This window comes from Bufo gargarizans, chromosome 8 (genome assembly GCF_014858855.1).
Source record: "Bufo gargarizans isolate SCDJY-AF-19 chromosome 8, ASM1485885v1, whole genome shotgun sequence".
Lineage (NCBI taxonomy): Eukaryota > Metazoa > Chordata > Amphibia > Anura > Bufonidae > Bufo > Bufo gargarizans.
The window spans coordinates 171709035-171736199 of NC_058087.1; the positions used below are offsets into that span (position 1 = coordinate 171709035).

Sequence of the window (27165 nt, forward strand, 5' to 3'; positions counted from 1 at the left end):
AAAGCAGAGCCTCTAGGTGTAATGGTAAATTATATATGCAAATGAGCCTTTAGGAGCAACGGGGGCGTTGCCATTACACCTAGAGGCTCTGCTTTCTCTGCAAGCGCCAGCCCTTCTGCACTTTGATTGTCAGGGCCAGGTGTCATGACGTTTTCAGTGCCTGGTCTTGTCAATCAAAGTGCAGAGGGAGCAGAGCCTCTAGGTGTAATGGAAACGCCCCCGTTGCTCCTAGAGGCTCATTTGCATATATTAAAACATCATTTATCTCAGCAATGAGGACACATATGAACATAGGACCAACACAGATGCCTTCAGCTGCCAAGTGCACATGTAACAGGTCAGACAGTGTCATAGGGACAGAACTGCTGACAGATGCCCTTCAAAACCATGTACGACAGTGTAATAACAAAGGGAGTAACACCTTACCACTGCCGTGACACTCTGGTGCTGTCTCTTCCCCAGGCCCCTGCCTCCAGCTGTCATGTATCTGCATGTCTTGAGACTGCTGCAGCCAATCATTGGCTGTAGTGATGTTAAAGGGGTTGTCCATGAGTTTAATACTAATGACCTATCCAAAGTCATCAGTATCAAATGGGTGGGGGGGGTCCCGCTCCCGGAACGCCTGCTGATTCGTTGTTTAAAGAGGACCTCTCACCGCTCCTGACATTCCTGTTTTAATAGCTTCATGCATTCCCCATATAATAACGATTCTGGAGCATATATTCTTATGGCTCTAGGTTGTGCCAGTTCCTCTATTATTTCTACTAGAAGTCATGAATGAATTGCCTATTAGCCTGCAGTAAGGGATACAGAGGGGAGGTACTAACTCACTCTATCCAATCAGTGCTGCCATTGTCAGACTGTGCAGGTACACCCCCCCCCCCCCCAGGTGGTTACCCCCCTCTGTACCCTTACTGAAGGCTAATAGCAATTCATTCATAACTTCTAGTAGAAATAATAGAGGAACAGTACAGCATAGAGCCATAAGAATAGATGTTCCAGAAGCGTTATTACATGGGGAATGCATGAAGCTATGAGAACAGACATGTCAGGAGCGGTGAGAGGTCCTCTTTAATTTATTATTTGTTATTTTTGTTGGAACCGAGTATTTCATGTCCTTATTAAAGGGATCCTTAGTATACAATACAATCCAGCCCCCAATAATCAGCACAATGATGGGGGGTTTGACTATACAGGGGCAGGGATAGCAGCTGCATCTGTACCCTGCAGTCTGAGAGAGTGCTCAGGATAGCCTGGAAATGTGTAATTGGTGCCGACCTGACTGCAGGGACTCCCGCCGTTCAGAACTAGGGGCGCGGCAGCTTCTCCAAGCAAAGTCTGGCCTGTGCCTGGTGCTACACCGCCATCCAGTAAGGGATCAAAGAGTCATGGACCCCAAAGCACCACTCGGCTTCAATAGTATGGGCCTCCTATGGTACAGCGGGACCCTTTAAGCACCCTCCGGGCCTGAGTGTCAGCGCTATCTCTGCAGCTCTGCGCCAGTAAGGCTACATTCACACGACCACAGTGTGTTTTCTGGATCCGCAAAACACGGATACCGGCCCTTGTGCATTCCGCAATTTGCTCTCACCATCATAGAAAATGCCCATTCTTGTCCACAAATGCAGACAAGAATAGGACATGCTCTATATTGGAACGGAACTACGGATGTGGACGGCACATGGTGTGCTGTATGGATCTTCTGCGGCCCCATTGAAATGAGTGGGTCAGCATCCGCTCCGCAAAATTGCAGACCCATAAATGAGCCCTTAAATCAGGCCCCTTTGTTCTGCTTATCGGAAGGGGTGTTGGACCTTCATCTATCCCACGTTGATAACTTGTACTCAAGATCCCTTTAAATTGAATTTAATAAACCTCATTAAATCTAAAACATGTTAAATAAAGTAGTTTATTTTTTATTTTTTTGCTTTTCATTTCTCAGCTGCTGCCGGAGCAAATGACATAACTCATAACTTGCTTCTTATTTCATTTGGTACTTGGTAGTCCCGACTTAGCAGCAGAGAAATGTGGCTGGACCTGGGAGCCGCGCAGCGTCAGCACTGCTACACTGCAAGGTAAATAAATCAGGAACTAACATTTTATTTGTTTTGTGATAATTACGCTTTACTGTCTCGCATTTATATGTAATCCAAGCTGTTTCTTTGCTGGGGAAATAAAAAACGTATTTGCTGCCAGACATTAAATGGGAGACGCGAAACGAATGATGAACGGAATCAATAGGAATCATATCAGGAGAAGAAAAATGAACGAGAAGCAAAAGTAGAAAATGTAAAGTAATCCTGGAAAATGAGGCTTATGGCTTCAGCCGCCACCGCCTGAGCGAATGATTAGTGAGAGTAATGGAACACGAAGGAGTCTGACTAAGAAAATACATCACCGAGGAACATCTATGAAGAAGGATTTCTCTCCAGTAACTTTATTACACCGGGAAGAATGAAAGTAGCTTTTGTGTAGGAAGACAAAAGGGACTTTAAAGGGACGGTACAATCAGAACGCGACATTATTAAAACCTCTGTATATAAAAAAACACATTTAGGGTTCATGCCCACAAACGCGTGCCAGCCTTTGCCGTATTGCAGCCCGCATACGTCGTGTCCGCAATACACGGGCACCGGCCCTGTGCAACCCGGATCGCGGACCCATTCACTTAAATGGGTCCGCGATCCGGGAGATGCGGAACGGAGGCACTGATCGGAAGCACTACGGAGTGCTTCCGTGGGTTTACTGTACATGCCTCCGCACCGGAAAAAAGTAGTGCATGCACTACTTTTTTGCAGTGCGGACAGATCACGGACCCATTCAAGTTGAATGGGTCTGGATCTGTCTGCGGCAGCCGCACGGATGTTGCCGTGCATTGGAGACCGTAAATTGCAGTCCCCTATGCACGGAACGGCCAGCAGACGGTCTTGTGCATGAGCCCTTAGGCTGGTTTCACACGGGCGTTGCGGGAAAAGGTGCAGGTGCGTTGGGGAAACATGCGCGATTTTTCCGCGCGAGTGCAAAACATTGTAATGCGTTTTACACGCGAATAAGAAAAATCCTCATGTTTTGTATCCAAACCCGAACTTCTTCACAGAAGTTCGGGTTTGGATTAGGTGTTCTGTAGAATTGTATTATTTTCCCTTATAACATGGAAAATAATAGCATTCTGAATACAGAATGCATAGTACAATAGCGCTGGAGGGGTTAAAAAAAATTAAAAATAATTTAACTCACCTTAATCCACTTGATCGCGCAGCCGGCATCTCTTCTGTCTTCTCTTTTGCTGTGTGCAGGAAAAGGACCTGTGGTGACGTCACTCCGGTCATCACATGGTCCGTCACATGATCTTTTACCATGGTCCTGTTACTGCACACAGCACAGAAGACAGAAGAGAAGCCGGGCTGTGCGATCAAGTGGATTAAGGTGAGTTAAATTTTTATTTATTTATTATTTTAACCCCTCCAGCGCTATTGTACTATGCGTTCTGTATTCAGAATGCTATTATTTTCCCTTATAACCATGTTATAAGGGAAAATAATAATGATCGGGTCTCCATCCCGATCGTCTCCTAGCAACCGTGTGTAAAAATCGCACCGCATCCGCACTTGCTTGTGGATGCCTGCGATTTTCATGCAACCCCATTCATTTCTATAGGGCCTGCGTTACGTGGAAAACGCACAAAGAGGAGCATGCTGCAATTTTCTCGCAACGCACAAGTGATGCATGAAAATCACCGCTCGTGTGCACAGCCCCATAGAAATGAATGGGTCAGGATTCAGTGCGGGTGCAATGCGTTCACATCACGCATTGCACCCGCGCGGAAATCTCGCCCGTGTGAAAGGGGCCTAAGGATGCATTCAGACGACAGTATTTTTGGGTCTGCATCCATTCTGCAATTTTGCAGAACGGATGCAGACCTATTCATTTCAGTGGGGCCGCAAAAGATGCGGACAGTGCACCGTGTGTTCGCCGCATCCGTAGTTCCTGTCTGCGACCCTGTAAATAATGTACAGGTGAAACTCGAAAAATTTGAATATCGTGCAAAGTTCATTTATTTCACACTGGCGTTTCTGGGTACGCCTGTAAGATCCGATTCAGGGATCTCACAAGCGGCCCAAAACGGATCATTTCATCCCCAATGCGTTCTGAATGGATAAGGATCCGTTCAGAATGCATCACTTTGGCTGCGTTTGGTCTCCGTTGCATTTATTAGACGGTCACGAAAACGCAGCTTTCAGCGTTTTTGTGACCGTCTGACGATGCAGAGCCTAACGGATTTGTCCTGACTTACAATGTAAGTCAATGGGACGGATCCGTTTTTCACTGACACAATATGGTGCAATTGAAAACGGATCCGTCCCCCATTGACTTTCAATGTAAGTCAGGACGGATCCGTTTTGACTTAGACTTTTTTTGAATGAATAATGCAAACGGATCCGTTATTAACGGATACAAGTGTTTGCATTATCGGTGCAGATCCGTCTGTGCAGATACAAGATGGATCCGCACCGAACGCCAGTGTGAAAGTAGCCTAATATATGAGATAGACTCATTTCAGGCAAAGTGAGATATTTCAAGCCTTTATTTGTTATAATTTGGATGATTATGGCTTACAGCTTATGAAACCCCAAAGCCACAATCTCAGGTCCCCTTTGCTCAGGGGGTATGGGTTACTTAGCTGACTAGAGGGTGACACTTTGAGCCTAGAATATTGAACCTTTTCACAATATTCTAATTTTAAGTTGCATTAGGCCTCATGCACACGACCGTTGTGTGTTTTGCGGTCTGCAAATTGTGGATATGCAAAACACGAATGGCGTCCGTGCGCTTTCCGCAATTTGTGGAACGGCATAGACAGCCATCAATATAACGACAAGAATAGGACAGGATATATATTTTTTGCGGACCACGGAACACAGCAACGGATGTGGACAGCACACGGAGTGCTGTCCTCATCTTTTGCAGCCCCATTAAAGTGAACGGGTCCGCATCCAAGACGCAAAAGCTGCGGCTCGGATGCGGACCAAAACAACGTTTGTGTGCATGAGGCCTTACTGAAATAAATAAACTTTTGCACGATATTCTAATTTTTCGAGTTTCACCTGTAGAACATGTCCTATTCTTGTCCGGACAAGAATAGACATTTCTATCATAGGGTCGACCATGTGCATTCCGCAAAATGCGGAAACGTACACGGCCAGTATCCGTGTTTTGCAGATCGCAAAACACGAACGGTCGTCTGAATGCAGCCTTATGTTTAAATAAATAATATTTAATTGTTTTGAATTGTTTTCAGAATAAGATCTATTCTCAAATATTGCAGTTTTAATGTTGGCCACTAGAGGCAGTAGTAGACACCCTGGTGTGATTAATCTCGCTTTCCAACTGCCGTGCAGACTACATATTATCGGCAGTGGCATCTGATTCACTAAAAAAGGGGTCTGTTATGGTCAATATTCTCGTTTGCAAGAATTGTGATAATATTTGGCCAATGTGAATGAACGAGATCAGTGTTATAACTCTTCATAGATAAAATGATGAGTGTATGCGGCACAGTCATCGCTGTGTGATGCCGACTCCTTGCAATCCCTGGCTTGCTAACGCTGCGACGCCTATCCTGGCTATAAGGAGTGTGGTGGGAGGAGGAGCCCAGCGCTGTAATCTTCTCCATACTTTCCATGAGACGGTCATGGTGTTTGCCTGCAGCTGCCACTAGATGGAGCTCCCTGCATACAGATGTATACAACTACTGTTAATGAGCGAATTTCAGATTTTGAAATTCATTCACACTTCGTTTGTTGGTAAAAGGTGAATTGCGTTATCGATTCCGTTACCACGGATCATAACGCAATTTTATAACGGAATGTCTTCATGCAGGGGAGGGGAGTCCTCCCCTGCATAACGGAAACAGGACGGATCCGTTTTGCAGCCCATAGACTTCTATTATGACGGAATGAATAACGGAATGCCTCTAACGGGATCCATAACGCAGTTCACCTTTTACCAACAAACGAAGTGTGAACGAATTTCATAAGCGGAAATTCGCTCATCTCTACTGTTACCTCTGCTGTATAAATGCATATGTAGTAAGACGGAGCTGTGAAGAATGAAAGGTGGAATCTGATTGGTTGCTAGGGGCAACTAAGCCAGTTCTACTTTACACCAGTTTTGATAAATCTCCCAGACTCCGTCTCTTCAACGCTTTCATGTTAGATTAAAGGGGCTGTTCCATCCACAGGATGGGGGGTACGTGTCTTGACCAGCGACGGGTCTGACCACTGCGCTCACAACAACTTGGGCCCATACCCCCTACGTTGAAAAGGACCCAGTTTTTCGTGATTGGCAGGGCGCCCATCGGTCAGATGTTTGCTGATCAGACCCTTTTCCTTAGGGCTCATGCACACAACCATATCCGTTTTTCAGTGCGCAAAAACACAGATACTGGCCGACTGTATGACGACCATTTTTTTTCACACTCCTCTAGAAATGTCCTATATCTGTGCGGGGCCGAGGAACGGACGAAGTGCTGCCTGCATCTTTTGTGGCCCCTCTGAGATGAATGGATCCGGAAAAAAAAAAAAAATGGAGTTCGGAGGCAGACCAAAAATCCGGTTGTGTGAATGGGGCTTAATCCTTAGCTTTCACAGCCATGCAATGCACAGGGAGAAATCCACTACAAATGATGCAAATTATGACATGGATTTCGACGCAAATTCCACAGGAAGGTAATTTTTCCGTTGCAACTTACGTCCTTTGCGGACGTACCCAGAAAAGGGATGAACTGAGCACCAAAGCGCTGAGGATTGAAAAATTTCCATCTAGCGAAATCCTGAACATTTGTTAGGCTACATGCACACAAACGTTAGGGCTCCGTGTCCGTGCTGCGGACCGCAATTGGGGGCAGCCACATGTGGATCGCGGACCCATTCACTTGAATGGGGTCCACCATCCGCATTCGACGGTCCGCACCCTAAAAAATAAGTAGTGCACACGTTTTGCGGTGCGGAGGCACAACCACGGAAGGGGTTCCGATTCGTGCCTCCGTTCCGCATCTCCGCGATCAAGTGAAGTGGTCTGAGATCCGGAATGCACACGGCCGGTCGTGTGCATGTAGCCTTAGGCTAGGTCTACACGACGACATTTGTTTCCCAACCAGTGTGCCTCCAGCTGATGCAAAACTACAACTCCCAGCATGCCCGGACAGCATTTGGCAGTGCGGGCATGCTGGGAGTTGTAGTTTTGTAACAGCTGGAGGCACACTGGTTGGGAAACACTGATTAGGGCACAACTACACTGCAACATTTTGTTGCTTTAATGTCGTGCGACAATTTTTATAATGGCAGCTTATGGTGTCGCACTGCAATATGCGACATGCTGCGACTGAGACGCGACAGTCGCAGAAAAAGCCATCTCTAATGGATTTTCTGCGACTGTCGCAGCATGTTGCATGTTCCAGTGCGACCCCATAGACTGCCATTATAAAAATTGTTGCGCGACAATTGTCGTCGTGTAGATCTAGCCTTAAAATCGCATCCACTTGCCTAGTACTGTAATCCAGTATCCTGGGGTAATATGCACTGTATTTCCGTCTGGTGTGAACAAGCCATCATCAAATATGAATGCACAACGTGCGGTTGATTTTGCATCACTACATCCCCCTTGTCATCCATTATGTGTCTCCCCCGCAGATGTCCTTTTGCCGGTGACTCATTTGCACCTTAGCACTAAGAGCAGCAAAAGTTGTGGAGGGAGTGGCGTGTCCTGTGTGAGGGTGGGCGTGGCCTGGAGTGCAGGTAACAGGGGAGTGCTGGTGACAGCTGGGAGCACCGTCCTGCAGAGCAGGTAATACAGAACAGGGCGATCTACCTCACAGGAGGCGGGGAGATGGCAGACAGGAAGGGAAGAGTCCTCGCATCGGATCCCTAGAGAGATCTCCATGAATCCTATTCAGCTCCAGAAGCAAAAGAAAGTTTTCCACTTTGGGATTATCCGGTAAACTGAGCGACATCCAGAAGTCTCTCCTAAGTCTGGACACAGGGATCCGCAGAGGTACAGTACCTGCATGTGTAATGCTCAGCCCCGACTACCTCTGATGGTTGGGTACAGAGGCGAGGGTCGTACCTGGGCTGTCAGGGGCCAGATTTACTAAACCGTAAAACCGTAGTCGCCGCACCAGGTCCAGACACTGACTCATTTGGTTTAGGATTTGTTGTATGTGAAGTCGTTAAGGGACTGGAAAGTCCAGCCTGCTTTATCAGCCGCCTTCTGGCATTAATTAGTACTGGATGGTTCCCTTTGACACAAGCGAGTTTTCGGCGCGGGTGTAATGCGTGACGTGAACGCATAGCACCCGCACTGAATCCTGACCCATTTATTTCAATGGGTCTGTGTACATGAGCGTTTATTTTTTATTTTTTTAACGCATCAGTTTTGCGTTGCGTGAAAAACGCAGCATGTTCTATATTGTGCGTTTTTCACTCAGCCCTGGCCCCATAGAAGTGAATGGGGCTTCAGTTAAAAAAACACATCGCATCCGAAAGCAAGTGCGGATACAATGCGTTTTTCACTGATGGTTGCTAAGAGACGTTGTTGGTAAACCTTCAGTTTTTCACCACGCGCGTGAAAAACGCATTGCACCCGCGCGGAAAGAACTGAACGCAATCGCAGACAAAACTGACTGAACTTGCCTGCAAAATGGCGCGAGTTTCACTGAACGCATCCGGAGCCAATCCTTAGAGTCCTTACTGTACACGATACCGTGACCGATATTAACGGGGTTTTATGATGAGTCCGTGGCACAAAGTCCGCAGCGTATGAACATATCCTCAAGGCATATTGGGGGTCATTTACAAAGAGCGGCTTTTTACGCCCCTGCGCTGCCGGAGGATTTGCCTCATCATAAATAAGGCGTACCTCCAGCAGTCCGTGCGCCTGCGGTAAAAACTACTCTGACCAGCAAAAAACTGGCGTAAAAATGTTCATAAATGACCCCCATTGTTGTGATACATTGATGCCTGATCTCGGAGGGTCTCACCGCTGGCACCACCACTGATCCAATAATGCAGTTGTTTCTGTGTCTAGATCATGCCGCCTGCACACGTTGCGGAATACGTGTTTTGTTTTTTTCCACGTGGATTCCCGTGCAGAAAACCCGCAGTACCAGCAAAGTGTATGAGATAACACAAATCGTGTGGATTTTTTATTTTTTTTTTCAGTGCGGATTTCAAAATCTGCAGCATGTCAAATATGTTTGCGGTTTTAGCAGCGGATTTCACCCTTTTCAATGGAAGCGAGAGATCTGCGGCGAAACCGCATCAAATCGGCACCAAAAACCGCTGTTAGATATTGCGGATATGCTGTAGAAACACATACGTCCACACAGAAATTCGTGCGGATCTTATGTGCGTTCACCAACACTCGTGCAGGTGGCCTTAGACCGTAGAGCGCGCGCTGTTTTCACAGGAGGTGTCGTACATGTCTGGCGCCGCTTTTCTTAGAGGGAAACAAAGGATCGGACAGGTTAAATCCAAGCCGTGTTCTGCTGGACAGGAGCTATCCGGGTGGCTCCATACGAATCATATCGTGTCTATGGCCAGCTTCAATGCAAACAAATTAAGATCCTTACTAATTGCCAGTCATTAAAAATTGCAATCCACCGCCTGTATGATGACATATCCTCAGGTACCCCCCAACTGTTTGAAGAGGCCGCGGTGCTCTAACAGCTTACCAAGCACAGCGCCATCCATTGTATAGTGGTGTTGCTTGGTATTGCAGCTCAGGTCCATTCACTAGGTGGCGGGAGGATAGGTCACCAATACGTAAATCCTTGAGATGAGGTCACCAGGAAATTCCGTGTTACACCAGGGACAATGCCTTGTAGGGCTCGCTCAGCTGAATGTAATGATAACTTTTACTTAGCGGTCTTTTCTTCATCCTGCAGAAAAAGTTATTTTAATACATATGCAAATGAGCAGTTAAGTGCACTGAGGGCGGGCACAAGCCACTCTGTGCACCTTTGATCCTCCTGCTTCCCCTGACAGTCCCTCCCTCTCCTTCTTGATAGGACCAGGTTCCTTCATAGTCATATTGCTTGGCCTTGTCAATCAAGCAGGAGAGGGAGGGGCTGGCAAAGGAAACAGGAGGCGCAAGGGTGCACAGAGTAGTTTGGGCCCGCCCTCAGTGCACTTAACTGCTCATTTGCATATGGATTAAAAGTACTTTCTGTCCAGCATGAATGGATTGCTTAGTGAAAGGTATCATTGTGCTTGGTGTCACAGTGAATTTCCTGGTGATCCCTTTATGACCGGTTGTGTTCATCGGTCATGTAATAAACCGGTACTCGGTCATATGACCTATGAGCGCTTTGACTAATCGTAAGTGGTCACATAGGACTCATTGTAGACTGTACAAGAAGCATGACCCAAGGGGGTGATATGTACATGAGACCACAGGGCTTTTGCAAGGTGGTGGCCCAGCAGTTAAATGGAGGCCAAGGTAATCAAAACCCCCCCCAACAGTGCCTTCATTTGAGATAATAAGCAGAATTATATAGGGACGTGTCAACAATATGGGTCCAGGAAGGAATGTGGGCATCCAAAGATGCTGGGAACTGTTCTGCCACGCGCAACACTCGTCATCTTCGTATAATGGGAATCTCTGTTTTTATACTGGTTTTGAACCTGCAGGTGCGAGAGTGGCGGCTGGGAGGGGTGATGCTAGTCCTCCCTGTATCATCACTGGGTCATGCGGCTTTCATGACGGCTTGTGTCTATCCTGCCGGAGAGTTGGGAGCACCTGTGTGAGTTTATATTGTTGTACCGTACATCAGTCAGGTGTAGCCTTCCCATAATCCATTCCGGATTATCTGTCGTTACAGGAATTTATAGGCTTTTTATAAAGGAGGCTAAAATAACAGAGCACTAGACGCGTGGACGCTTCTCATCTAATACAAATTCTGGTCCCTCGTTGTAAATGTCGAGAAAGAGGCCCTGTGAATGGCAGGTAGATATGTATGGACATATCATTTTCTGCTCTAGGAATGGCATGCACATGTAGATTACATGCACTGAATGGGCACTTTGCTAGAGACACCTATTTAGCAGCACTTTGAACCTCCTTTGGCCTTCAGAACCACAGCAATTCATCATGGTGGAGATTCCACTAGATTTTGAGACCATTCTGCAGGACTATTTGCTCATGTCAGTACCCATAAAGTACTGGCATCCTCTGAACAGCCTGTTCTACCTCATCCCAAGGATGCTCTATGGCAGTGTTCCTCAACTCCAGTCCTCATCGCCCAACTGCTGGTCATGTTTTCAAGATTTCCTTAGTATTCAGCAGGTGATACAATTAGTGTCAATGCATCAGGATTTACTACAGGTATTCATTCTGTGGGATATTCTCAAATCATGACCGGGCCCTGAGGACTGGAGTTGAAGAACACTGCTCTATGAGATCTGGAAGGCTGTGAAGGCCAAGGAAGCAAGGAAAACTTGGTTGTGTTTCTGGAACCAGTCCATGACCCTTGTAGCATGGTGCAGTGTCCTTCTGCCATGACGGGATGAACTTAGCCAGCCACAAGCTTTACTGTCCAAATGTCCAACCACAGGTATTAGAGGACCCTGGGTGTGCCAAGAAAACATTGCCCACACCATTACACTACCAGTCTGAAAGGAAGGGTTCATAGAATTCTAACCCGCATCAGCATGGTGTAGAAGAAACCTGGGTCCATCTGACCAGACCTAGATTTTCCACCACTTGGTAAGCCAGTTTTTGTCTTTCTGTTTCACCTAACCAGTACCAGTACCATTGCTGTTTATCTCTCGTTGGTACTGGTTATCTCTCGTTTTAGCCAATTCATGCTCAGAAACATGTTGTGCATACATAGGTGTTAGTTGGAGCTCCAGCATTGCATTTCCTTGACTGTGCACCACCTGAACGACTCCTGACCTCCGCCTCCGACCCCTTTCGTCGGCAAGTCATGTGCATTCACAGGATCCCCTTTAGACCTCGTGCACACTATCATATCCATTTTGCATTCTGCAAACTGCTGATATGCAAAATACAGACACCGACCATGGGCATTTCAAAATGTTTTTCACTCCTATCAGTAGAAATGTCTATTCTTGTCCGCAAAATGGACCAGAATAGGCCATGTTCTATAATTTGCAGAATAGCCACATGGATGCGGACAGGACACAGATCACATCCTTGATTCAGTGTAGACCTCCTCCAACGATGGATCCAGTATGGATCAGTAATCCATAACCTCTGGCCCTCCAGCTATTGTAAAACTACAACTCCCTGAAGGTTGAGAATAGTAGTTTCGCAACCACTGGAGCTCACTGGTGTAGAGGCTCAACGCACGCGCTATACTGTTGATGTAGCATTTCCTCAAAAGCTTAAGAATAAGCAAGACGGAAGGTAGTTTATGAATCACAATGAAGTGAATTTATGTCACAGTGACTTGCGGGCCTTCAAAAAAGATTCTGCCAAAGCTTGCATGCAGTTGGGTAGCCGTTATGTAGGTTCTTTGGAAAATATATATGGAGGTCATATATATAGAGCGCCATTATATAATGTTCTAACCTTCCTCCTGGGCACTGGTCAGGCTGTTGCCTTGCACACTAGGTCACAGGTGGATGCCACCAAAATCATAAGCCCCAAATCGGTACCTTTGAGGATCTCACTAGTTCATTTAAAGATTGACTCCAGTAGTAAAAGGATGTGCTGGTGGTTCGTAAGCACAATCAGCTTTTCTTCGGCAGAGTGGATGACTAGATCTCCAGAACCCACATAGATTCACGGAGGATAATTTAAAGGGGTTGCAAACCTCTGCTAAAGCTTCTTTCTCTATAAGAAATCCACGTCTTACATTCTTAATTTGGGAAGACCTTTTGGAGGCTTTGGAACCAATGACTAGACTAGTGTTGCGGTCTCCAGTTAAAATGGTCCCAGAACCAATTCATATTGTAACCTGCGGATCCACCATCCGATTTTCTAAAAATGGATGTCCCTGACAGAACCTTCCATGTGCTTACATCTTCTTCAGACGGAGGTAGCATGATATTTTCCACCTCAGGGTCCACCTCTACCTTGAGTAGGTAGGCTTTGACTTCATTATGTAGACCTAGTCAAACATTGCACTATTTACCCTCTACTCTCGCTTGCGTATCCTGTTAACACTCTTTTCCACACAAAGGTCGTTGTGTGTGATTTGTGGACACGCTTACTGGAGTAGTTTAGTGCTTTTCAGTCAAACTGTGACCTGATATTACAGACCCACACTCCAAAGTGTACAGGTGAAGGCCACTGCAAACATTGACAGGCTTTAGTCAGTGTAACATCAGTTGTGTGTGTTATGGAGTGAGGAGGGGGCACCGGGACTGGAATACTAAACCTCGTACCTCAGTAAAACATCCTAGGAAAATAAGAGGTTGTCCATCTAGATTTACTTGTAAAAAATCTGATTAATAATGCATGAGGAGATAGAGAATGATTTGAGGTCTTGGGCTAAGCTCTTCCTCTCATTCCTGCTGTCAGTCCAGTGATAATGGCTCCTCGCTCCGGCACCATCCTCCTGCATCTTGTTAGCATGGCCAGAAGTGGTGTAGGGAACAGGACATGGCATCTGGACTCTATTCAGTTCTGGCAGCTTATTTAAGCAAGTAAGGGCCTCCTGATCCTTGTCTGAGTATCAGTTGTCTTTCTTGGATTTCACGGTCTTTGTGTTGGACTCTTGCCATGCCCCCTGGATTTTTTTTCGCCTTTCTAGTTTAACCTCTGGGCAGTGAGTGTGGACTCACTGTACCAACTATCTGATTTGACTTTGTGCTAACTTTAAGGGAATTATTCTGGCAGTCCCCTGGTTTTCACCCTTTAACCCCTGTTCAGGGATCTGGACTTCACTACAGGGTAGCTGACCCATGAGGTCAGAGACACCGAGGGGGTCAGGCAGTATACGTAGTCTGTTAACAGGCCGAGGTCAGGGCAGGCAAAGTAAAACGAATCCGAGAAACAAGTCTGAAGTCAGGGCAGGTGGAAATGGGACAACAGGCTAAGGTAAGGGCAGGCAGGTAGGGAGCCGGTTGTCAGGCTGAAATTCAGTACACAGATAATCAGGCAGAGAATGACACTTGCTGGTAACTAGAGATCAGGTACACTAAAGCTCAGGCAACCTCCCACTGGGTGCCTTAAATAGTCATAAATACTGGCGGGAAGGATTTGGATGCACTTTCTGGCCCTTTAAGTAGCCGAAAGTGAAGGCAGTCCCTAAGGAACAGGCCAGCAGGACTACAGAGTAGACATGAAGGCTGCAGCCTGCAGAAGATGCTGGCGGCCAGAACATCCATGGCCAGAGAGAGAAGAGCAGTACCAAACAGCAGGGTGAGTAGCACAGCGCCTGTGCCTGCAGAAAGGAGTGGGGCAGCCGCAGAAACAGGACTCCAGCGCAACGTGGAGTTCTGATTCTGCCTCTGCTTTGCCCACTGCATTTTTCCACTCTCCCTGACTACCTAGTTCTGACACCCTTAGCAAAATGCTGTTTCACTTACTTGAACTGACCCAGGCATTTTGCTAAAATTTGAGCACCGGACGTGTTCAGTACAGAGCGCACATCTGGGAGTCCTCAGAGTCACAAGCTCCTGGCTCCCGTCCATGTCAACGATTGCTATATGAAAAAAGAGATGTCAGTGAGCAGCAGGGGGCATGAAGAGCTGGGCACCAGAATTTTTATATTTCTTGCTCTAAAAAGGGTAACTTTTTCATGCCTTACCTAGAAGCTCTTAAAAAAGTGACAACCAATATGGCGGCAGGTGCAAACGTCACTTTTAATTTCAAACAGAAGCTCCAGTGTTGGGTAAATCGCTACCTTGGCTTTTATGGATATTCTCCACTTTTCACAATCATGTTGCCACCATTTGCCATCATGGATTTGCCACATTTAGATGTTGGGTTCAGACCTTCAAAACCCAGTAATGGGTGATGATGTTTGTGAAGGCAGGTCCCTAATCAATCCACCATGTATAAAATGTTCTTCCTTCTTTTAGGCTCTGTTCACTGTGACTTGCATCCTTATTGGAAGCCATAAGGCTATGTTAGATCAATTGTACAATGGATCCCAGTAGCCAAAAGTTGACTTACAGTGGAATCCAATGGGATACCTGACAGACTGAACTGTTGATAGAGGCTCATATCGAAGCCTCCAATGTCAGTGGGAACTGAGCCTTTTATGTTCCTTTAAGACCAACTTTTTATTTCGAGAATAAAATGATGAATCAGGGCGGTCGATGTCACTCCGGTGGATGGTACAAGAGGCATGCCTGGAATGTACGACTATATTGACCGCAGGGGATTCAATATTGTTGTCTTCCTGTTTGTATTTGACAGTACAAAATGTCATCCTCTCCTCTAAACGAACATCAAAGTCGACCAAATCTATAAAAGCCTTGAAAGATAAGAAACACAATAGAAAACCACTAAGATCCTCTTCTGTTGGGCTTATGCATGAACTAAATATCTTGTAGATTGATTGCATCACTTAGATGTCTACCAAACAATCAATCCATGTATCTTCTCCATGATCCGCAACCCGCAGAGGATGGGAGTGGTAGTGGCTCTGGCTGCAATATTTATTTACAGTGGCATCCTAACACCAATGCTCTCTAGGGCCGGGACAGTGACTGGAGGGCGCACCTTTTCTTCCCTCAGGGCACACCCTGATGTTGGGGTTCCTGTCTGATGGTAGTTTTGGTGCCCTTGTATGGGTGCAAGGCAGGGCGTTTAGGTGCTGTGGCTGGCAGATGGTGCTGGAGTCGGTAACCAGCTGTTTGGCGGAGATGCCAGGTGTCGGGTCTTCTACTCTTGGAAACCCCTTTAACAGTAATAACTGTGATAAGTCAAAGAAGACCTCTCATGTCTCTCACACCAATGACATGATTGCTAGTGATGGCCAGTTCGCAGTGTTCGCCGACGAGCCTTCATCGGGCTGTTCTCGGAACTGCCTGCTCCCGGTGACCGCATGTGTTTCAGAGCGGCTCGCGGCGCAGGCACAGGTAAGGACTTACCTCTGCATCGCCGGGCTTGGGAATAAAGATGGCAGATCGCATGTGTTCGTCGGCGAACACTGCGAACTGGCCATCACTGATGATTGCCCCAATTGCTATAGTACCGCTGTACTCGACAATCTTCGGTAGTCCCATAGAGATATATGGAGCGGCAGGGCACATGCTCAAGCACTGTTCCATTCATATGGGGAGACACAAGTCCCCCATTCTCAGTGTCTGTGGGGGTCCCAGTAGTCGGCCGGATCAGACTCTTATCTCTTATGCCTTTGGATAGAGGAGTATTTAAAAAATTGCCACCAACCCTTTAAGAACAGAAGGTTCATTAATACATATCATTGCTTCTGATGTATCTTTACAAAGAGGTTCTGCAGCAGCTATAATCCATGTATTGTAGGATACAGTCTTTTTGTATGATAAATATTGGCTCCTGTTACCGGATAGATATTGTATTTCTATTAGGGCAATGGCAAGATCCAAGCTATAACTTGAAGCTCATTGGCCCAAATCCAAAATCTGTACCAGGGCCCCCACCTCTCATGTGCCATGGCCTGGGCACGGCTTATATCTCTGCATCCTATATAATCTTAGCCTAGCACAGGCTGTGATGGTACAGGTCTACTCGAACTGTGCCCGGGTGCCAAAAGTAGACTGTCTAGATGAGGTGGCTTTCAGGGTGAGCAGAACTTGGAATGGGGTCAGGACACTCCTTGGTCTACCACTGATCTGCATTCATTTTCCTAACCTTGCCCCCCCCCCCCCATCATCCACAGCGATGCCCAACTAACCCATCACCTCTGAGTGGAAAAGGCACCCCAAAAGTTGTTCCCCCCCCCCCCCCCCCTCCTAGCCGCTGCTATCCTAGCAGTTCCTCCTATAGATGTCTTAGTATAGAACTAGGCATATTTGCCCTTCAGAAGTCTGGGAAAGCTGGGCGACAACTGCATTTGTGATAAATAGTTACAACGACAATATTGATTGTCACCCAGGTTTCCCAGAAACAACCACAACCAAAAAAATAGTTTAGGGAAGTGCAATGTAAGCATGCAGACCAGTGACGATGTCATGGCAGAGGGTAAGGGTTAGTTACAGGCAGGCGACATGCATTACACCAGGACTGACAATAGTAACAAGTCATCCTCCTCCTCCCTTGGGGAAGATGATCGCTGATGGGTTACAGACACAGACAATTGAATTATTCATAGACCCAACCTACAGCAGAAGTCAAACATTAATGAAGCTTATCTATACTATTAATTACATGAAGCCGGGGGCATGACCAGCCTGACCTAAAACACCCCCGTCCTCAGTCCACTGCACAATGATACCGCCCGGATATGCATTATATTTATGATAGCCTTGAGATAATACAGCACGTATGCCTTTTTTATTTTTTTTTACCTTTTGAGTGGCCTGGACTAGTACATTAGGGAATCGCATAAATAGCAATTCCTCATTCTGTACGGATTTGCAATTGCAGCCGCAAACACCCTGGGGCAGGGAGTAGCTATATGGGTGCAGAGATTGGAGTCACATAGGTGCCCAAAGAGGCCAAAAACCAGTGTAGTAAACGGCACATGGTGGGTAAGGGGCCCTATCGCCAAGCGAGCGTGAGCAGAAGTGCCATATTAGTGAATAAAGAGGACAAAACGCATGCTTAGCCACCTCTCCACTCACTGCTATGGTAAATACGAATAAAGCCAATGAGCGTGAGCAGAAGTGCCATAACGGTGAAGAAAGAGGACAAAACGCATGCTTAGACACCTCTCCACTCACTGCTATGGGAAATCCCAAAATAGCCGAGCAGGAATATATATACTTCTTTGAGTAAATATGTTTTGCCCTGCACATTGTTGCTTTATCTGTCTAGGTCACTGACACTTGGAACCGCTGAAATGTCACATTGGCGCCACGACACATATTGATCGTCAGTTCTGCACCCACCTGATGCAAAGAATGAGATGAAATTTGAAACGCCAGAGGAGGTGAAGTTGTCAGGATGGGATCTCGCATTGTTACCCTATGCAAAGCTACCGTTCAGAATGAAAAGGAGCAAATATCTACCCTGCTTTAACATATCCCAGTCCTCCTACTGGGATGATGGAGGAGACCAGGGCTGACACCAATTCACGTTATCAAATTCAGATTCTAATATACTGTCGTTTTTAAAAAATGTGACACCCTACCACTCCACCCACCCCCGGGTTCAAAGGTGCCTGCAGAGACCATGACTGTATTGGCGATACATTTCACCTTTACCCCTCTTTGGGCACGGCTGTACGTGACACTTCTTGTAAGGATTGTCAATAGTGTCCTAATGTAGCATGTGACATACTGTGACGCCACAGTTGCAAAAAATCCAGAAATGCTGGATTTTGTGTCGCTGGTCACGTGTCGCATGCAACATTTCATCCATTGACTTTAATGGAAGGTGTTTTCACAGCCAAAACAACAGCTCTAAAATAGTAGATCGACTGCACATTTTTTTGTATTGCGTAACGCATGCCGTGGTGTAGCCGTACCCTCATTAACACACATTTGGTAGGTGATCTAGAAGTAGAGTACGATGCAGGATCCCAATACACAGGATTTGTTGGTAACGTGTAATCATGGAAACTCATAGGTCTGCATAGAAGCTGTATACACAAAACGGCATAAGATTGCTTCAATTGTTTTTTTTAAGCAACAACCCCTAGCTATACACAGAGGGTACTTGTCATGCCCGGCTCTGACTATGTGCTGAGGTCGGCCAGAATAGCAGCACGTGTTTAGTGTTTGTTTTGGAGTCGTGCTGGATCCGCCTCCCATCAGGTGCACTGGGTGGGGTCATTAGTTTAAATGGCTCTCAATTCCAGTGCTCTGAGTGGGTTATAGAAATCAGTCTGGCCTAGGAAGCAAGCAAGGAAGGAAGGTTTTCTGTCCCAGCTCTGATAAGTTAAGTGTGGTTTCTGTTCTTGTTGTTTGCTGTTTTAGTTGTGTTGGTATCTTCTCTCCCATCCAGGTTCTGTGCGAGCAGGCTGCTCCTATTTCCCCTTTTCACCATCTCAGGGAATTTAGGGTGTATTAGCCTAGGCACGAGGACACAGCATTCCTACCACCAAGGTCTGCCTGTGGGCTGAGCAGTGCAGGGAGAGAGGTCAGGGATTAGCTAGGAGGTGACCCTTCCCCTGCTTCTCGCTCAGAGCCTGGTTGTTGGTTTTTCTGTGTGTCTGAGTGCTTGTCCGCCGTGACAGTACTAGGATTCAGGCCGGCACTAGCAATCTACCCTACCAAGCAGATTCCCGGTTTGGCCCATCTCTTTTAAAATGCGATTAGCGCAAAATTGTGATAACCCTGCCGTGATACTGCCACAATTTGAGCAGAACTGCATTATTTCTAGGGAATTTATGGGAAAATTCAGGTAAAATTGCAGTGGTTCTGGAGCAATTTTGCTCCAGTCGACTCAAAAACAAAACTAAAATGGGTGAAGGACCTTTGGTGACATTACATGGAAATAGTCACAAGAAAAAGGTCCTTCAACACCAGCACATAGGAGAAGGACACAGGCCGGAAGGGGATGGAGCAGGAGGGCACAGATAGGAAGGTGTAGGAGGCCAAAGAAGCCGATGAACCGTTCTGTGTAAGAAAGGGGTCACCTTGGGGAGCTGTGTGTCAGAAAGGGGAGAGGACCATTTGGAAGCGTGGGGAATTTGGAAAGGGGGGGACCATGGAGAATAGTATGTGAGAAGGGGGGAACCATGGGAAATAGTATCTGACAAAGGAGGGAGGATCGTGGGGAACAGTATGTGAGAAAAGTAGGGGGATGATGGGGAGCAGTATGTAAGAAAGAGGGGAACCATGGGGATCATGGGAAGCAGTATGTGAACAGGGGAGGGATCATGGGTCGGAGAATGTGATAAAAGTAGGGGGATGATGGGGAGCAGTAGGTGAGAAAGGGGAGAACCATGGGATCAGTATTTGACAACGGGGGGCACAGGGAGCAGTGTGTGTGTGTTATAGGTGGGAACATTGTGGAGAAGCATGTGATAAGAGGGGGAACCATGGGGAGCAGCAAGTGAAAAAACGGGGGAACCATGGGGAGCAGTATCAATAACTGACATGCGGAGCAGTGTGTGATAAAGGGGAGCTGCCTTTATTTATAGTGATGTGTGGTCACGTCCTGAGGCCAGTCATTGGCTGCAGTGGTGCAGATGGCCCTGTCCACCCAGCAGTTTACAGGACAAGGAAGACCACTGAAGGGATCCAGGAAAGCAGAGCGGAGCTGCGAGGGGCAGGCGAGTATGATTTGTACAACAGGCTGGGGGCGTTAACAAAGTCCAAAAAACTGGACAAACCCCTTTAAGGTCTCTGGATGCATCACTCATTATTGGGCAATACAAGAACCTTTCTGACTTCGCTCGTACCCGTGATAGTCCCTTCCAGGCATTTTACATGCTTCAATATCCTGTATGACGTCCATGATATTTTTCACTAGTGTTTTATCTGCTGGGAACCTGGAGGTGTCAAGTAAGTTAATAATAGGGCAGCGGTTAAATATTTACCAGCTATGACAAGTCCCTGGCGAGCACTGGCACCTGAGAAGTGGCTGCTAAGAAAAAGCATTATGACTGGAGCTTGCTAAAAACATCCGCTCGGTACTGTCAGGCGGCAAACCCCGTACTGAGCCGGTCCAACCTGTGAGACATTTATGACCCTTTCCTAGAAAAACAGGCTCTTAAATCCACCTAAATGTGCAATCCAGTATGTAGGCAGCAATCAATAAAATCATTTGTACTCCCTTCTTGGCGGCAGTCTTCTGCAGTATTGAGCCGTAGGGTATTGATTTTACACACCATGCGACCATGATCAGTCGGATACCTACCAAAGGGCCTGGCACTGAACCACACTGGTATATTGGTATCTTTCAGAGTTCCTTAGGGGGCGCTCACTGCATACAGAGTTATACAGCTCCTGTTGAGTTCAGTATGCAGTTGGCTCCCCCTAGTGGTGGCTGCATGTAGCCAGGACACATCCATTTTTATTTTTTTGTACGGACACAAATTTTAGACTGTCCATGAATTTACAAATGGTTGGCAATCCTGAGCCTCCGTCAAAGAAGTGCCGCGTGCTGCATTATTTTTTACAATAAAATGACGGACAGAACCCATTATAAGTCAAATGAGGGTATTTTTACTGCAGTGACTTAGTATTTTCACCCTCAATGTGTGGATCTAGACCCCATTCACAGGTCATGATCTATAAGGGGGTAGGGAAATCAGGGGGCAGATTTTGCATTAATGGAGACCCAAGCAAAGTTATGTATGGGGGGCCCCATTGTACCGTTAAGCTGTGCCTACTAAAACCCACACTCAGCTTAGCGGTGCAGCCTGTGTACTTCTGCAACCACTCTACAGTTCAAAAGGCCCCCCCCCCCCCCCCCCCTGGCCCCCTGTGCAGCTAAACAGGCTGCGCAGGGGATATGTCTACCCCATTAGTTCTTCTTTCCAGCCAACCCCTTATGGCCAGCAGGGGGCCTCTGATCTTTGGAGCCTCAAGCACTTTCTTGGTTTGCATGGTGGTACAGTCCGCCCCTGGGGGCAATGAGCTATGGATTTGCCTCTTGTGACAGAAGGTCTAGATTCGATTCTGCATAGATCTAATCATTTTATCCCTCTGATCTGATGACTGGTTCGATATTCTTTATCATCAAGATATAAACCTGACTGCAGTCCTATGTAAAACCACAGACAACAATATTGCTATAAGGCCTTAGAACAAAGTCAGCTCTGCTACATCTGTGCATCATCTGCTCTGTGCATGTAACTGTGCCATGCACATTGCCCCTCCTCTTGTATGAGACGATCATTGCTTCTGTAACCCGTCCTGCGCCTGTCATGTGTCCCTGAATTTACCTTTGCCCCTTTTCTCCCTTTACACAGATGGACAATACAACGGCAGAACCGATGGAGTTAAACGTGTCGCTGTCCACTCAGGATCCCACGCCGGTGGTTCAGACCACGCTAAGCACCCTGGCAGAGTTATTTACTATGAAGGTTAATACCGCCGCAGAGCTTCGGACCGCTTCCAATACTTCTGTAGATGGGGATCGGTTATTTCTGACAACTGCTGCTGCGAAGGGCATCTCGGGCTTGTTTGTCTGGACGGCTCTGCTACTGACTTGCCACCAGGTAAGAAAATTGCCACTTGCATCATTGTAGGATTGGAAAGTACTGTTGGAGGACTGGATGTATATTTATAGAAATGGATGCATCGCTGCGGGACTGGATGCATCGCTGCGGGACTGGATGCATCGCTGCGGGACTGGATTTACAATTGGACGTATCATTGTAAAATTGGAATGTACTGTTGTAGGACTGAATGTATAATTATAGGTTTGGATGTACAATTGGATGTATTGTTGTAGAATATGAGATGTAGAATTGAATGTAGGATTGGGTTTCTCTTTGTAGGATTGGACACCTTGTTGTAGGATTGGACGTATCGTTGTAGGATTACTTAGCTGTGTCTTTCAGGAGTCTGGCAGTTGAAATGGCCACCATCTTTTGTGCCTCACTGCTTTACAGAAATCTGTCAATGACAATTACCAAATGAGACGCCACAGTCAGCCCTATATACCCAATGGCTGACTAGGCAGACTTTGTTCTAACGATCAGATTAAATCGTATCTGTTGGTCCCCTACCCACTGGATTTTAATGATATATTTTAGGAATTGTACAGAATAAAAGAAACATGGCTTCTTTCCTCTAATAAAACAGCGCCACACCTGTGCACAGGTTGTGTGTGGTATTACAGCTCAGCTCCAATACCAGACCCTACCAACCCCAGCTCCAATACCAGACCCTACCAACAGACAAGTGTGGTGCTGTTTCCGGAAGAAAGCGGCCATGTTTTTCTAATCCTGCACCGCTCCTGCTGTTTTATGACTGCCTGCCATTATCTGATAATTGCAGCCCTGCCTGTAATTATCAGGGATCTCACAGCTAAAAGGAATGTAACTGTTAAAATGTATTAGTATTGACTATATGGAAGATATGGCCAGTATATTACATGCCATAAACCATCAGGGCCACAGACAGTCATCCATAAGAGAGCACCTAACATGATGAAGTCAATCACTGCCAGCTGTCTCTGACCGATGGAGAACCCCCTTTTTAATGACACCCTATCACTAGGACCCCCGCTCCTCGCACTTGCTTTCTATGCCGGACATTAGGGCCTGTATATAAAGAGAGCAGCTTCCTGGCATTGACCACAACTAATGGTCTGGTCTGATTTCTCAGTTAACTTCTCCCAGAGTTGGGAGAATATGGCGCACCCTGTAGGTGCCCCTTGTAGGGACTGACGCCTTATTTAACCCCCTTCTTGCTGTATGCATTTTAGAGCCTAGTGACCAAGCTATTTTTTTTCAACGTTTCATCGTCTCCTTCTAAGAGCTGCAACTTTTTATTTTTTATTTTTTCCACTGATGTAGCCGTATAAAGGACAAGTTGTAGTTTTTAATGGTACAGTTTTGGGGTCCACATAGCTTACTGGTTAACTCTTTCTGAGGGGGGATGGGAAGAAAGCAGAAATACAATCATTGAGTAGTAATTTTACTCTCTGGGTCAGTACGATTACAGCGATACATATACGTTTTTTTACAACAACTTTTACACAATAAAACGTTTCCCTTTTTAGGAAAATGTTTTTGCGTCGCCGCATCCCAATACCCATAACTGTTTTAGTATTCGTTCTACAGTGATATGAGGGCTTGATTTTTAGATTTTTGCGAGACTTCACTGGTACCATTTTTGGGGTAAATAATACTTTTTGATCACTTTTTATTCCATTTTTGGTGACATGGCATTTTCTTTTTTACAGCGTTCACTGTGCAGGATGAATTAGGTGATAATTGTATAGTTTGGGTCATTACAATCATGACGATGCCAAATATTTGGAGGGGTTTTTAATGGAAAAAGGTGTATTTTTTGACTTGGTGATTAAAAAAAATATATATATTTTTTTTTTTTACCACTTATTAGTCCCTTTTGAAGTGTGATCTTCTGATCACTTCTATAATACACTGTTCTACTTATACCGTACAGTATTCTAAATCCTGTCAGTGAGTTACTGACTATGAGGCACTGTGAGGCTATGCCTCTGACACAGCCTTATAGGCATATACAGTGGGGCAAAAAAGTATTTAGTCAGCCACCAATTGTGCAAGTTCTCCCACTTAAAAAGATGAGAGAGGCCTGTAATTGTCATCATAGGTACATTTCAACTATGAGAGACAGAATGGGGGGAAAGAATACAGGAAATGACATTGTAGGATTTCTAATGAATTAATTGGTAAATTCCTCAGTGAAATAAGTATTTGGTCACCTACAAACAAGCAAGATTTCTGGCTCTCACAGACCTGTAACTTCTTCTTTAAGAGGCTCCTCTGTCCTCCACTCGTTACCTGTATTAATGGCACCTGTTTGAGCTTGTTATCAGTATAAAAGACACCTGTCCACAACCTCAAACAGTCACACTCCAAATTCCACTATGGCCAAGACCAAAGAGCTGTCGAAGGACACCAGAAACAAAATTGTAGACCTGCACCAGGCTGGGAAGACTGATATTGCAATAGGCAAGCAGCTTGGTGTGAAGAAATCAACTGTGGAGCAATTATTAGAAAATGGAAGACCTACAAGACCACTGATAATCTCCCTCGATCTGGGGCTCCACGCAAGATCTCACCCTGTGGCGTCAAAAATGATCACAAGAACGGTGAGCAAAAATCCCAGAACCACACGGGGGGACCTATTGAATGACGTGCAGAGAGCTGGGACCAAAGTAACAAAGGCTACCATCTGTAACGCACTACGCCGCCAGGGACTCAAATTTGCAGTGCCAGACATGTACCCCTGCCTAAACCAGTACATGTCCGGGCCCATCTGAAGTTTGCATTTAGTTGATCCGGAAGAGGATTGGGAGAATGTCATGTGGCCAGATGAAACCAAAGTAGAACTCGTCGTGTTTGGAGGAGAAAGAATGCAGAGTTGCATCCAAAGAACACCATACCTACTGTGAAGCATGGGGGTGGAAACATCACGCTTTAGGGCTGTTTATCTGCAAAGGGACCAGATCCGTGTAAAGGAAAGAATGAATGGGGCCATGTATCGTGAGATTTTAAGTGAAAACCTCCTTCCATCAGCAAGGACATTGAAGATGAATCATGGCTGGGTCTTTCAGCATAACAATGATCCCAAACACACCGCCCGGGCAACGAGGGAGTAGCTTCGTAAGAAGCATTTCAAAGTCCTGGAGTGGCCGAGCCAGTCTCCAGATCTCAACCCCATAGAAAACCTTTGGAGGGAGTTAAAAGTCTGTGTTGCCCAGCGACAGCCCCAAAACATCACTGCTCCAGAGGAGATCTGCATGAAGGAATGGGCCAAAATAATAGTGTGTGAAAACCTTGTGAAGACTTACAGAAAACGTTTGACCTCTGTTATTGCCAACAAAGGGTATATAACAAAGTACTGAGATGAACTTTTGTTATTGACCAAATACTTATTTTCCACCATAATTTGCAAATAAATTCTTTAAAAATCGGACAATGGGATTTTCTGGATATTTTTTTTTTTTCTCATTCCGTCTCTCATAGTTGAGGTATACCTATGATGAAAATTACAGGCCTCTCTCATCTTTTTAAGTGGGAGAACTTGCACAATTGGTGGCTGACTAAATACTTTTTTGCCCCGCTGTATACAGGCAGACCTTGGGGCCTTCATTAGGCCCCTGGATACAGCTTATAGACATCGGCACCCCCCAATCTCATTTGCAGGGTGCCGATGACTGAGAGAGGAAGCCCCTCCCTCTAAACCACTTAGATGCCTCAGTCGCTATTGACCGCAGCGTCTAAAATGTTAAACAGCCTGGATAGGCCCTTCTGCCGATCCAGGCCGTTAAAGCAGGAGCCCAGCCGTCATGTGAAAGCTGGGCTCCTGCTCCTATACGGCAGCCTGGAATAGAGCCCATTAATGACTGCTGTAAAAACATGCATCAGCTCTCATTAAAGGGGTTTTCCGGTAAAACTTTTTTAAGTTTCTGCAGCATGGGCCATGAAACAAAAGATTTCAACTTGCCTGTCCCATGCTGCTCCCGTTCTCTCCATCTTCCGGTCCTGGCACTGCTTGCATCCAGCATGGTCACATGCACCTCTCTCAGCGGTGATGTGACAATAAGCAGCACGTCACTGGTGAAGTCAGTCATTGGCTTTCAGCAGGGGTGCACCTAGTCTTTCTGCTGCCTGAGGCAAAAACCGAAACGGCGCCCCTGGCTGGAGCGGTGCATGTGACCATGCTGGATGCAAACAGTGCCAGGATCGGAAGATGGAAAGGACAGGGGCCGCATGGAGGGCAGGAGCGATGTGGAGCTGATAAATATGAATCTTCTGTTTTACCGGAAAACCCCTTTAAGGGAGTTAAAGGGGCTGTACGAGTATCAAAACTTACCAGTCCACCATATAGGTGATCACTGGGGTCTCCACTGATCACAAGAACAAACCTCCTATTGGACAGGAGCGGCGAGCGTGTACAGTTCTGCTCCATTCAAAGTCTATGGGACTGACGGAGAAAGCTGAGCGCAGTACTTGACTATCTCTGCCAGTGCCTTAGAGATTGACTGAAGCCGTAGTGCACATGCTTCACTATCGGTCCATTCAAACGGGGGGCGTGAGACCCACATTCTTATGTTCGTTGGCGTCCCCAGCAGTCGGAGCCCTGGCGGATTGGTGAAAAAGTTTGGATTCTGGCACAAAGCCTTTTACACAGAAATCTACATATCTGACCAAGAGCTTTTTCAGACATGTCGGAAAGTTCTGCCTCTCTCACGTGAAGGCGTTGATTCCCTGATCATTTGCATATTGATGGCTTATCCTATGTACGAGCCTCAGGGATATTAAAAACCCTGTATATGATAATCTCCATATTTTCCCAGTCATATGATACATTCTAACATGTGACCCTGATGATGTCACATCTCCCCTACTATAAATCCGCACGTGTCACTCATCTCTTACATGTGACACATGAGTAATTGTCTTGCATCATTATTCCCTGCCGTCAGCTATAA

General features: G+C 46.3%; 1 protein-coding gene across 1 annotated transcript in view; it reads left to right on the plus strand.

Annotated features, from left to right (window-relative positions):
• Positions 1 to 7851: 7851 nt before the first annotated feature.
• TMEM184A (transmembrane protein 184A) overlaps positions 7852 to 27165 on the plus strand; it is a 28133-nt gene continuing 8819 nt past the window's right edge. Inside the window, exons 1-2 of the mRNA XM_044303991.1 lie at positions 7852 to 8052; positions 21983 to 22231. Coding sequence (XP_044159926.1) covers positions 21983 to 22231 — 249 coding nt within the window. The 5' untranslated portion in view covers positions 7852 to 8052. The remainder of the gene's footprint in view (positions 8053 to 21982; positions 22232 to 27165) is intronic.